The following is a 12,639-nucleotide window of genomic DNA, read 5'->3' as shown; positions in this document are numbered from 1 at the left end:
ATGTGAATTTAACAAGATTGCAGGATATAACAAAGATATCCAAACAAACTCTATTTCTACATACTAACAATAAAAATTAGAAATTAAAATTAAAAAGCAACATCACTTATAATAGCATCATAAAATGTGAAATAGGGATAAATGCACAAAATATGTGCAAGACTTGTACGAAATAGTATAAAACACTTTTGAGAGAAATTAAAGCTACCCTAAATAAATGGAAAGATGTACCATATCCATGGATCAGAAGACTTAATATTGTTAACATGTCAATTCACTCACAGGAATTTTTCCTACATGTGTACATAGATTTATAAATATATATGAGGTTTGTGTCAACATTATTATTCAGAACAAAAGACTGTGAATAACTATATATCCATTAATACAGAATTGAAGATGAGTTGTGTTATAGTCATATCAAGGAAGACATTCATTAACATAATGGTATTATAAGATTATGTATATCATTAAATGAAATAAAAGGGCACCTTTTGGGATGAGGACTGGGTGTTGTATGGAAACCAATTTGACAATAAATTTCATATATTGAAAAAAAAATAAATGAAATAAAAGGGGAAACTGCTCATACTACACTTCCATTTGTGAAGAAAAACATAATTCATTTGTTTTTGGCTATATTAGACTAGTTTGGAAAGATACACAGAAATCTGATAGGAATAACTGGCTTGAGAAGGAAAACTGGGGAATGAGAGACAAGTGTGAGCAAAGGCATATTTACTATATACCTTATTCTGTCCACTGAATATTGTACTATGTGTATATATATATATATATATATATATATATATACCTACTTTTTAAAATACAATTTCAGTGATTAAAGTCACTTACATGCACCGGTCCTCCAGCAAGAGACCTCATCCCTGCTACTCTAATCTTTCACCACAGGTCCTCTCCCATCCACCCATCTACACCTCTGCTAGAGATAGACTGCATTTCTTACCGCCAAATGCACTCCATAGCCCATTGCTCTGTTCTGCATTTGTTTGTAAGTTTCTCTCCCATCTGCAACATGCTCCTTCCCCCACAGCCTGCACTTTTAGACCCAACTCCTATGTCACTTTACCCAGGAGCCCTCTCTGACCACCCTGATCATCACTATGGTTTCTCTCCTCTGAAATGGGATGTTTATAACCTAGGCTTTGCAAATGAGTGTATAGTTCTGATTGTTCTAGATTATTGGCTCCTGTTTTTGTGAATTAGTCTTATCTTGGAAACCAGACAGTTAAGTGTCTGGATAGCAAGAAGGCAACAATGACTCAAATGTCTTTGTACCTTTGACACTGCCCATCTTAGGGATGAACACAAACTAAAGGCTCACCATGCCAGCAGGGTGGAGGACTGGATGTTGGAGGAGGGACCAAAATAGCTTCTTCAGAGATTTTGAGCACAGGGGTTTTTTGGCTGTGAGACTGCTGTTACCAGGGTAAGATTCTGAAGGAAATTCAGAAATTCAGTTGTTGGGGAAATATGCCAATAACCACAGAGGTCAAGCAGGTAGCATAAATGTATAAATAAATGGGAAGAGAATAGAAGTGTTGGGCCCTGGGAATGAATTAGAAAACTACCGGCCTAATAAAGGTTTCAAACTTCAGGTTATAGAAAATAATAACAAACAAAAACAAGCTTCCTTCAGGCAAACAACATATATCCAGAGTAGATGAATAGATTTAATCATGATCAGCAACTAGTTTATCACCTTAAGTCAGAAGTAGCCACTAACTAACCCCTCTCTGCAGGTAGTCATATCCATGAGGAGACAGAATTCTAAAAACAGCTCTAGAAAACCAACTTTTAAGGAGCTCAATAAGTGAATCTCATTAGTATATCTCCACGGAAGGCAGTGTTTATCTCTTCCCACCTATCTGTAAGCTTGAGGCCACACAGACTCGGAAGCATTCCTTCCTGCCTCCTACAATCTCATTGAAAGATGTCACCTTGCCCTTTTCCTCCTATAAGCCATGGTCCCCTTCATATACTTCTGATTCCCCATCACCCAATGCCTGTTAATATCAAAGTTCTCCATTCCCAAGCCATAACCAGACTCTGCCCTCCCTAAGCTCATGTGTGCTTTTCAGCTATATTTCCAGTACAGAGACGGGAGTTAGTGGAGATTCCTCTGTCCCAGCCACTCTTCCTCAAAAGGTGCACTATATCCCTAAACACTCAGAAATTCAGTTGTGGGACAGGTGACCAGATAGTTGTAAACGACAGAGTCAAGACATCAGGCTGGTGTAGGGTGTGCAGACTGAGGACAAAGTGGAGGCATAGACACTATCTATGAGAAGACACTTTTAGTCCCAGGCTCTGTAACCATTACAGACAACCGGACTTCCTCATCTACAGACTAAATCACCATATACACTTCCCTAAGTCTTTGACACTGCATGTGCCTTGTGAAACAGAAGGTCTTTGTGATGCAGTCTGGTGGCCTAGTTCCATCATCTATGAGGTGGAGATGACAAGGCATAGCATTAGGAGTCATCAGGCACCAGGACTCTGAATGCCTAGATATAGGGATGGTTGGTCTCCTCATGCTAATGAGGTTTAGACCATGTTGAGAAGTACTTTTGTTCTGTGGGATTTCGAGTATACCTTATATGTCTATGTCTTCATCTTCATCATTCTCCTAATTATCTGGCAAGTAAAAAGGAGTTACCATGGATTAAGGCTGGAACCTCAAAGGAGCTGCTGCCCGGTAGGGAAACGTTATGACCATGATTAAACTAATAAGCCTCAGATAAGCTTTTAAGATCTCAGAGTCTCTCCTTTTACCACCACCACCCCCAACTTTCATACCATGCATTCAGTAACTCTCATTTGGTACTTCTCAGAGACTAAAAATAATTCATTACCAGACCATCCTCCAGTGTAGTCTAGTTGAAATTAAACACCTCTCAATGTGGCTTGGGTTGAGACCTAGATGAAATGGATTCTAAATCCCTAGATCTCAGACTACCTCCCAAAAAGTGGGATTTTTCTGGTTGGTAGTCTGTATAGGCATTTTTTAACACAAATCTGTTGGCTATTATACCTACACACTCTTTAATCTGTCCCACTCTTTCTCTTGCTTCATCATAAACCTCATGCATAACTTGGGAAATAAATGAGAGGTATCGAGTATGGAAAATCCTCTAAATAAATAAGAAGCAAGCAGAGAAGAGAAATGTTGAGGTGAAATGAGTATGGAAAGGGAAGTTAGAAAAGTCAATAAAATATAGACATATATAGAAAGGGATTGGGAAATGTATATTAGCTTTGTCTTATTTTGTTTTTTAAAAAATTTTTAATGTTTATTTTATTTTTGAAAGAGAGACACAGAGCATGAGTGGGGAAGGGGTAGAGAGAGAGGGAAACACAGAAATCTGAAGTAGGTTTTAGGCTGAGATGTCAGCACAGAGCCCAATGCAGGGCTCGAACCCACATACTGTGAGATCATGACCTGAGCTATAGTTGGATGCTTAACTGACTGAGTCACCCAGGTGCCCCAGCTTTGTCTTATTTTAAAGATGACCAAAAAAAAAGTGTCCCATCTTCATACTCTTAACATTTTGTCTTTAAGCGTCACCGAAGAGTCAGGATGAGAGATGCAGCATTTAGAGGTAAGGTTCCAACTCTGTTCTGACTCCCCTCACCATGGGCAAAATTCCCTTGATGTGTGTCTCTCTATGACTCTTGGTGCCAGGAGCCAGGTTCTCTAACCACTGAAGGGTCCATTTGCCCCAGCTGATGAATTCTTCCAGATTTTCTTGGGATATCAGAGGCTGGGAATGTTCCAAAATTCACCTTACCCCAGCTCCTGGGAATGATGAATGAGGAATTAGAACAGAAGCCCTTTCCTGTGTCATTTACTAGTTTTACAATCCTATGGAAGTCACTTCATCGATAACTCTGTGATCCATGAAATGGGCATCTGATGATCTTGCCTCACTCACAGTGTGGTTTTGATGATCAAATGAGATTAGGTCCAGGACAGCATGATACAACTGGTTAAGTTGTACACAGACATGCCTGAGAGCATTTACTGTTGGGGTTTCGAATCTCCTCTTACTCAAAGGCCTTCAGCTTCCTATAGGAGTCCCTTCAACTTCCCATAGGATGCCCCTGTATCCTCTCATTCCTTGTAACACTGTCTCCTGGTTTCTCAGCTAGGAGACTTTCCCGGGAAGAAGCTGAGAAGCCATGGGAGCTGCTCTCTGTCATGAAAAGGTGACCACTTGCTCTTTGCAGTCTCCAAACTCCAGCCTGGCCCGTCATCATTTCTGTGCTTGGCCTGGGGCAGGGATGAGGAGAGGGATAATGGCTGGGTGGGAGTAAGACTCAAGTGGACACTGAGCACAGTTGAGAGGGTTGCCAGGGCAGAGGGGGACCAGGTGTCTCAGGAGAGAGGAGTCTCCCAGTTCTGCTATGGGCTCAGTTCACAGTGGTCCTGGAACTCAGGATTTCACTAGTATGTAATTCATTAAAGACTCTACATGAGTTTGCACTCAGCCACAAGACAAGTTATCCAGTCAAGAGAATAGACAAATATGTGCATAACTAAATTCCATTGTCATATTCCCTTTACAGTTACAATCATTCAAGGGCAGACCTGTGGAACCTGTTGACATTACCTCCATGGTTTTGTCTTAGGGGAGGCCAGTTCCTGGGACAGCCCTCAGGAAAGAGCCTGTCATCTTATCCTCTTCTTAAAGTCTCTAGAGAATGGGACTGGCTCTGAAGGGATGCTATGAACAGGAGCTGGGACACTCCATGGTCTCTGAATTCAGAGTTCCCACAAAGACCTCATTTTTCACAGTTTAGAAATACTGCATATAGGCTGTGGCCTTCTTAACCCCAAAGGAGACTGACTCCAGATTCTCCTGGTCATGTTCTTCATGCTGCCACATCAGCTAAACATTGGTTCCCCTGCTCCCACCCTACACCGTGGTTCCCTTCTCCTAGTTCAGCTTCTCAACACAGGTAAACAGAGAACTCACCCCACCTCCCAGTCTGTCATGGCCCTGTGCTTCCATGGGCTGTCTGAGACCTTGCCCAACAAGGTCCAGGCCCTCAGCCCAGCCCAACATAACTTGCCAATGGCATTTTCCTTGGAGGAAGAGGAGATGGGTAAATACCCTGGGAGTACAAGCCCCAACGCTTCCAGGACTAGGGGAGGGCAATCTCCAAGCCACACACATTCAAAGAGGCAGGTGTCAACCCATCAGTAATGGTTGCCATCTTCCCTTCCCAGCCAGGGCTGGCTTCCTCAGGAGGGAAGTGTGCGACGGCTCCTGTGTGCAGATACCTGCTGCCAAATCTGCAATTCTATGGCTCTGGAGATTCAGCAGTTGCTGGCGGGTGAGAACACCCTGATCTGTCCCCCTTCATCAGAGCCATTGCAGGGGTCCTCTTGCCTAGAGATTTTGTCCATGTCTAATGTGTCTTTAGAACAGAATCTGGACCAATGTTTCCTACACTCCAAAGCACTTGTATATCCATCTGTAACACCCCCAGTGTTGCAATCAATAGATCAGAAATGCTTAACACAGTCAGCTGCCCAGTCGACTGGTACAGCCAGGGTGCACAATTACTGGGCTGAACACCACCAGCTGGGGCAAGGATTTCAAATAACTGGGGTGCCCAGGGGCCAAGAGACTATGTCTTGCTCAAGACTTGAGGAGGCTAGGTTAACAGTGAACCAGCAGGAGATGATGCAGAGCACCCCCAGCCATGTCTATGGGAACAAAGGGCAACAGCCCTTGAATTCCCAGGTCACTCTGCACACCCTAAACCACGAATTCACTACCCAGACACACCCTATGGCCTTACATATGGTTACTGTCCTCCCTGCCAACCTGCCATTCCTCAGTCCTGAAGTCCTGAGGCTTCTTGAGGTACATGTGAAAAAATGGATGCATTTCCAGAGATGGGGGCTTCCCAGGCGTGTGGAGGAGTCCCTAAGGCAGCTTATGCCAAACCCGCCATTCTTTTGCCAACGTGTAAATGACCAACCAGTTTCTTTCATCCCAAATGATACTTCTAAGTTCTCTGTTGAAAAACTGGGGACCTATTCCTACCAGAACTGGGGTCCATTTATGGGCAGCCAGCCTACCCAGGCCTTCTGGGTTTCTGAATGGTCCACTATGGACCCAGAACAAAGACACCACCACCAGCAAATCCCAAACCATATGGCTCTGGCCTTGCTGTCTCCAGCCCTTAAAGAATCACGTCGCCTCTATCCACATCCTGGGCACCAGGCTCATGACTCAGTGGCCCATCTGCAGCAGAAATACAGCCAGCTATTCTGTGGCCACCCTTCTCTGCACAGTGAGTCCCTGGTCAACACATTAATAGATTCTCAAAACTGCTCCACAAATGGGAGCATATCCCAGCACCCCCTGAAGGATGCTCTTCTCTTCAAGGAACTCTCTGTCCTCCCCCTGCTGCCTAAAACTGTACCCCAATCAGTCCCACCCTCTTCCCCATCTTCCCCAAATTGGGTCACTCCATCTGATTACCAACAAGCTCAGATCAGTGTTCCATTATTGACGCTGGCTGAGTGTGATGCCTTGGAGTGGCACCTGCTGCAGAAGCAGCTCCAGCTTCAGTGGGGCTTGCCAGCGGTTTTCCAGAGACCTCAGCACAGCCAGAGCCCCATACAGTATAGGCCCTGTGGCAAAGCCCGGTCTCCAGAGACAGTGAAAACTTTTTGGCCAGTGAAGCCCATCACAGTCCTCACTAGGAAACTACTCTTCTTTCCGGAACATGCCCGAAGGCTGCTGGAATTCCATCTCCAGAGGCAGTTGATTCACCATCGTTGGGGCCTGCCCCAAAAGATCCAGGAGTCCATCCAGTTGCTCCTGTCCCCCACTGATCAGTCAACTCTGTCCTGGAGTAGCACAGCCCTAGCCAACATGAGTGCTCCCCAACCTACAGCCCTAGAAACCACTGGGGCCGGTGACCCATTCTCACCCTTCACAGACCCAGTGTCAGTCCCCATGCCACACTTTTTTGACCAGACCAAGGCAATATTACAGAGCCACATCAACTCCAAATGTGGGCAGATCCACCAGGGCAAGGTCCCTGCTTGTGTATACAGCTCTTGGCAGTACATAATTCCTGGGGACCTGCAAGTGGCTCCCTTAACCTGCATCCCAGAAAGCAAGCCCTTGGAGCTGCAGGCAGCAACTGACCCTGCCCCACAAGAGAAAGCTATACCCTGGATGCCAATGGCCCTTGACCAACGGCAACAAGCCTCACGAGATGCTGTCACTGAACACCCTAAGCTGCCCCGAGCCCTGTCTGAGGGAGCCATTGAGAAACTGGAGACGACTTTGCGGCACAAGTATCTGGCCTTCTTGTCAGGGCTGCCTGCTCTTTATTATGTGGCTCTTTCTAGGGCCATGGGACCAGCAATCACTACCCAAGATGTGATCACAGGAATGGTGCCTGGACCTGGAAAATTCCCAACTGAACCTCTGACTCAGATGATCTCATCTGAAGAGAAATGTCTGAGTCTTGGGCCATGCTTTCAAGATGCCAACAACACTTGTGCAAACATTGCAGATGAGTTCCAGGCTGAAGGGCAGGTAGAAGAAGATGCCAACAACACCTGTGCAAACACTGCAGATGAGTTCCAGGCTGAAAAGCAGGTAGAAGGAATGATTGAGACAGTGCATCTAGAAAGCCAGATAGAGACTTCTGGGCCCTACACACTCAAGAAACCCATCTTGGCCAAATTAAATTTCCATCTAAGAAAGAAGATCCTAGAGATACAACTGGGAATTCCCATAAAGGCAAGGAAGTCCAGAGAACAAACTATAGCAATCCCAGAGAACACATCCACACAGGAGTCTCCAGGGAATCTGAACAACCAAGGGAAAACATTGCTCCAGGATCTCCCCACCCCACCAGATGTTCCTCATGCCCCAGATCCAGAATGGCTCCACCTTAAAGAACAGCTGGCCATTGAGTTAAAGGCAGTGCAGCAGAACCAGAAGCAACCTAGTTCCAGAGCAGTACCCCATGGTTCTGCCCACTGGGCCTCTAAGATCTCACAACCCAGTGGTGACATGACAGAGGCCCAGGTACTTTGTGTTCAGCTTGAGGCCAGTGTGAACAGCCCCAGCCTGGAGGAACCCTGGAGCCCTGAGCCCCAAAGCCCCAGCAAGAGCAAAGACTCAGCCCAAGTTCCCATGCTGGCAGAAAAGAGAAAGGACCCAGGGAAACCCAAATTGGCAGGGGACCATGGAGAAGGGGATGCCGGGCTTGCACACTGCTCTACAAGAGAAATAAGCCACACTGATGCAGCCCAGAGGCCAGAAGGGATGAACAGGACACCATGCAGTCCCTGGCAACGAAGCCATAGCTTTCATCTTGATGCTTTCTGTGAACATAGTACCCAGCACCCTCAGATTAAGCTTCCAGAGCCACCTCCAAGAATCCCTGGGGGGAAGGAATCTAAGAAGAATGACCTGCAGGACAGTCAAACCAAGCTCAATGTCCTTCTCAAACCAGCAAGGATTTCTAAGAATGCCCAGCCTATGGTGCCCCAGGCATCAAAGGGCCAGTCTATCCTGGGCCAACCCATTCAGGGCAAGCCTTTGCAGGGCCAAACTTTGAAAGGTCAAGTTTTGCAGCGGCAGGTGATGCCAGTCCATACTAATAAGAGGCCCAGCCTTACAGAATCTGGCTTGAGAAGTAAGATGAAATCCTTTCTGCACTGTTTTAACACCAAGACAAAAGGCAAAGGGCATGAGGAATCCATGTTCTCTACAGCTGCGAAGGCGGCCAATACCAGAAGAGAAAATGTAGAAAAGAGCCTGGCTCCAGCCAAAAGTCCCACAGGGCGAACCAAGACAGAGAAAACAGGAGGGGACTCCAAGGCCCAATCTTCCCCCACTGAGAAGCAGGTGTGCCTGGCCTTCTTGGATGGTCTCCATTCCCCAGACAGTAAACTCCGGCACCGCTCCCGCTCCCAGCAACTCCACTCTGCCTCAGTCCTGAGCCACCCCCGCCACTGCCCTCGGCACTGTCCTAGAGTGGCTTTTGCTACCCAACCAGGGAACTTGCCCTAGGTCTCAACTCTCACCTCAGAGGGAAATGTTGGTCTGCTCAAGAAGACCCAAAACAATCAAGACTTTGTAGGCTCCCCAACATCTGCACCCCTTGAAGAAGACTGCTGTCATTTTCATTAATGTGCAGGTGGGGCAGAATGCCACTGAAATACACTCTGTATCTATAAGCAAAGAATTGTCTGTCTCCTCCTTCTCTCCACTGTAGTGTGTTAAGGGAAGGCAGGAGTTGGGGGGGGAGGCTAAAATGTCCTTTTCATCTAGGGAAGAAGCTTTAACCCACACTTAAGCTGGGTCAACATTCCAAATAACTCCTCCCAGCCCACCCTGGACTGTGGATAAAGAGACAAGCGGTTGAGGCACCTGGGTGGCTCAGTCGGTTAAGCAACTGAATTGTTTTTGGCTCAGGTCATGATCCCAGGGTCATAGGATCCGCACTGAGTGTGGAACCTGCTTAAGATTCTCTCTCTCTCTAAAAAAAAAAAAAAAAAGCGGGGTTGGGGACTTGGGCAGAGAATGAAGGTAAGGTAAATAAAGAAATAAAGATCAGGGTTGGGGGTGCCCGGATGGCTCAGCTGGTTAAGCATCTGACATTGGTCAGGTCACGATCTCACAGTTCTGGGTTTGAGCCCCATGTCAGGCTCTGTGCTGAGAGAACAGTAGAGCCTGGAGCCTATTTCGGATTCTGTGTCTCCCTCTCCCTCTGCCCCTCCCCCACTCACACTCTGTTTCTCCCTGTCTCTCAAAAATAAAATAAAATAAAAAATAAAGATGAGGCTTGAATTCTATCATGGGTTCTCATGGTGTCCTTGGACCCAGAGGAGTAATGTGGACATGAGGATAGTAGTGACAAGGAGTGGCTAGGAATCCCACAGGCAGAATTCATTGATGACTTCTATATATGCCCACAGTCTTCAGTGGTGGTTTTCAGAGCAGTACCATAGTGCTCCAAACTTGAAGAGGTACTTTGTGTTTATCAAAAGCACAAGTTCCCTGTTGGTTATTAGTGATGAGTGACTGCATCAGCTGGCATTCAGATCAACATGCAAAAGGATTCCCCTTTCTCCATGTCTTTGCCAACATCTGTTGTTTCCTGAATTGTTAATTTTAGTCATTCTGACAGGTGTGAGGTGGTATCTCATTGTGGTTTTGATGTGTACTTCCCTGATGATGAGTGATGTTAGCCATCTGGATGTATCCTTTGGAAAAATGCCTATTTGTGTCTTCTGCCCATTTCTTAACTGGATTATTTGTTGTTGGGTGTTGAGTTTGATAAGTTCTTTATAGATTTTAGATACTAACCCTTATCCAATATGTCATCATTTGCAAATATCTTCTCCCAGTGCATCAGTTGCCTTTCAGTTTTGGTGATTATTTCCTTCACTGTGCAGAAGCTTTTTACCTTGATGAGGTCCCAAAAGTTCATTTTTGCTTTTGTTTCCCTTGCCTCTGGAGACATGTCTAGTAAGAAGCTGCTGTAGCCGAGGTCAAAGAGACTGTACTGCTGCAACTGCACTACTAGGTATTTATCCAAAGGATATAAAAATGCTGATTTGAAGGGGCACATGCACCCCAATGTTTATGGCAGCACTATCAACAATAGCCAAATTATGGAAAGAGCCCAAATGTCCATCAACTGATGAATGGATAAAGAAGACATGGTGTGTGTGTGTGTGTGTGTGTGTGTGTGTGTGTGTGTAATGGAATGTTACTTGGTGATCAAAAATAATGAAATCTTGCCATTTGCAACAACATGGATGGAACTACAGTGTATTATGCTAAGTGAAATAAGTCAGTCAGAGAAAGACAAATATGATTTCACTCATGTGTGGAATTTAAGAAACAAAACGGATGAATGGGGAAGGGAAGGAAAAATGAAATGAGATAAAAACAGGGCGGCAAACCATAAGACTCTTAAATATAGAGAAAAACTGAGGGTTGCTGGAGGGGAGGTGAGTGGTGGGATGGGCTAAATGGGTAATGGGTATTAAGGAGGGCACTTGCTGGGATGAGCCCCAGGGTTATATGTAAGTGATGAATCACTAAATTCAGCTCCTAAAACCAGTACTATACTAGATGTTAACTAATTTGAATTTAAATTTAAAAAAAATAGTTAATAAAGCACATAGCTAATATGATAGGATGTCAAAAGCAAATGATAGAATCTCTCCTCCTCTGCTCCCTGTTAGTTATTAATAAGATCTTTCTGGAGAACTCACCTCAGAAGCTGCTGTAGCTCTCTTACCTATATCCTGCCTCCACTGCCTGCTAGTTGCAAGGAATGAGTGATTCCTGGAATGAAGATCACAGTAGGACATGAAGAGGCGCTTGTCCCCCACTTCTAAAGGCTGGCAGGGAGAGAATCAGGAAGGGGAAGCATGTAAATGGAGGTCTGAGTACCTGGGACAGAAGCTGACATGTTCCTGACCAGGACATGAAAAGAGAGCAAAGCCAATTTGTTTTGCCCTCAAAAGAGCCTAGAACCAGGAAGCTAACCCAAAGTTCGAGGGCTTTGGGGGGAAGTAAGTAAGTAAATCTGGGCTTTAATCTGCTTGTCTTAGTGTGATTAACAGAGGTTGGCTGAGTGTTGACACTGCTGGGAAAGAACCACAAACACAAGATTTTTCTAAACACATCCAATCCTGTCAAGTACTGCCAGCAGCTTGTACCCAGCCGTACTGTTATGTCTCATTTCTATACCACCTACACCTGCAATCCTTCCCCATGTTCCTCCTTTCCACCAGCCTTGCCTTCCTGAATACATATACACATATATATGTTTATATATGTACATGTTTTTAAATTTTTTATTTGTTTGAGAGAGAGAGAGTGAGCAGGGGAGGGGGGCGGAGAGAGAGAGAAAGAGAGAGAGAGAGAGAGAGAGAAACCCAAGCAGGTTCTGCACTGTTGGAGCAGGGGGCTCGAACTCACGAACCATGAGATCATGACCTGAGCTGAAACCAAGAGTTGGACACTTAACCAACTGAGCCACCCAGGCACCCCTATATATGTATATTTTTATATGTTTCATGAATATTGTATGGTGTTGAACTCAGCTGTATACTCTCCCAGGATCTGCCTGGTGTCTTCCCCACTCTTGTCCTCTCCCCAGACAAAGACAGCATCAATTAGCCTACCCACCCCAGCCCTTGGTGTCTGTCATCATTCCACATTTCTTCATTATTCCCCCTGCATTTCAGAAAGCACCAGAACCACTCAATTTGATTGCCAACAACAATAACATAACACTTTTAATAAGACTTTTGAAAAGTGTTCTGTTCCATTAAATAGTCATGAAAAGTGGCCAGGGATCTACATCTAGAATTTAATGCCACACATGAGGTCTTTACCAGATAAGCTGCTCAGCACTGAAGAGGGACTGTAGCCCCTTTGGTCTTTCTGGAATGTCCAATAATTTGCACTTCATAGTAATATCTGTTTGTCATTGGTGGAAAGATAACATGGAATTCTCTGAAACCCTTGGAACCTCCCAAGAGGGATACTGAGAGGCAAGCTGAGATCTGTGAGCAGCTGCTAAGAAATGCAAGCCCCTCCAAAC

The 12,639-nt window shown here is 45.3% G+C and overlaps 2 protein-coding genes across 2 annotated transcripts in view; one reads left to right on the top strand and one right to left on the bottom strand.

The window, feature by feature from the left end:
- The window catches only part of PHF24 (PHD finger protein 24), a 197,998-nt gene that overhangs the window by 172,396 nt on the left and 12,963 nt on the right, over positions 1-12,639 (bottom strand). The window lies entirely within an intron of this gene.
- On the top strand, positions 2,493-9,258 carry SPATA31F1 (SPATA31 subfamily F member 1). The gene is made up of 4 exons (XM_078436717.2): positions 2,493-2,722; positions 3,587-3,626; positions 4,173-4,233; positions 5,258-9,258. Exons 1-4 carry the CDS (start codon positions 2,579-2,581, stop codon positions 9,081-9,083), a joined length of 4,071 nt encoding a protein of 1,356 aa, XP_078292843.1. The 5' UTR covers positions 2,493-2,578; the 3' UTR covers positions 9,084-9,258.

This window comes from Panthera onca, chromosome D4, assembly GCF_046562875.1.
Source record: "Panthera onca isolate mPanOnc1 chromosome D4, mPanOnc1 haplotype 2, whole genome shotgun sequence".
NCBI lineage: Eukaryota > Metazoa > Chordata > Mammalia > Carnivora > Felidae > Panthera > Panthera onca.
This window is presented reverse-complemented; position numbering and strand designations above follow the sequence as displayed.

Coding starts and splice junctions, on each gene's coding strand:
- SPATA31F1 (XM_078436717.2), top strand. CDS start 2,579: ATGTTGAGAAGTACTTTTGTTCTGTGGGATTTCGAGTATACCTTATAT. Junction 2,723..3,586: donor CTCAAAGGAGCTGCTGCCCG/GTAGGGAAACGT, acceptor TTTGTCTTTAAG/CGTCACCGAAGAGTCAGGAT. Junction 3,627..4,172: donor GAGAGATGCAGCATTTAGAG/GTAAGGTTCCAA, acceptor CTGGTTTCTCAG/CTAGGAGACTTTCCCGGGAA.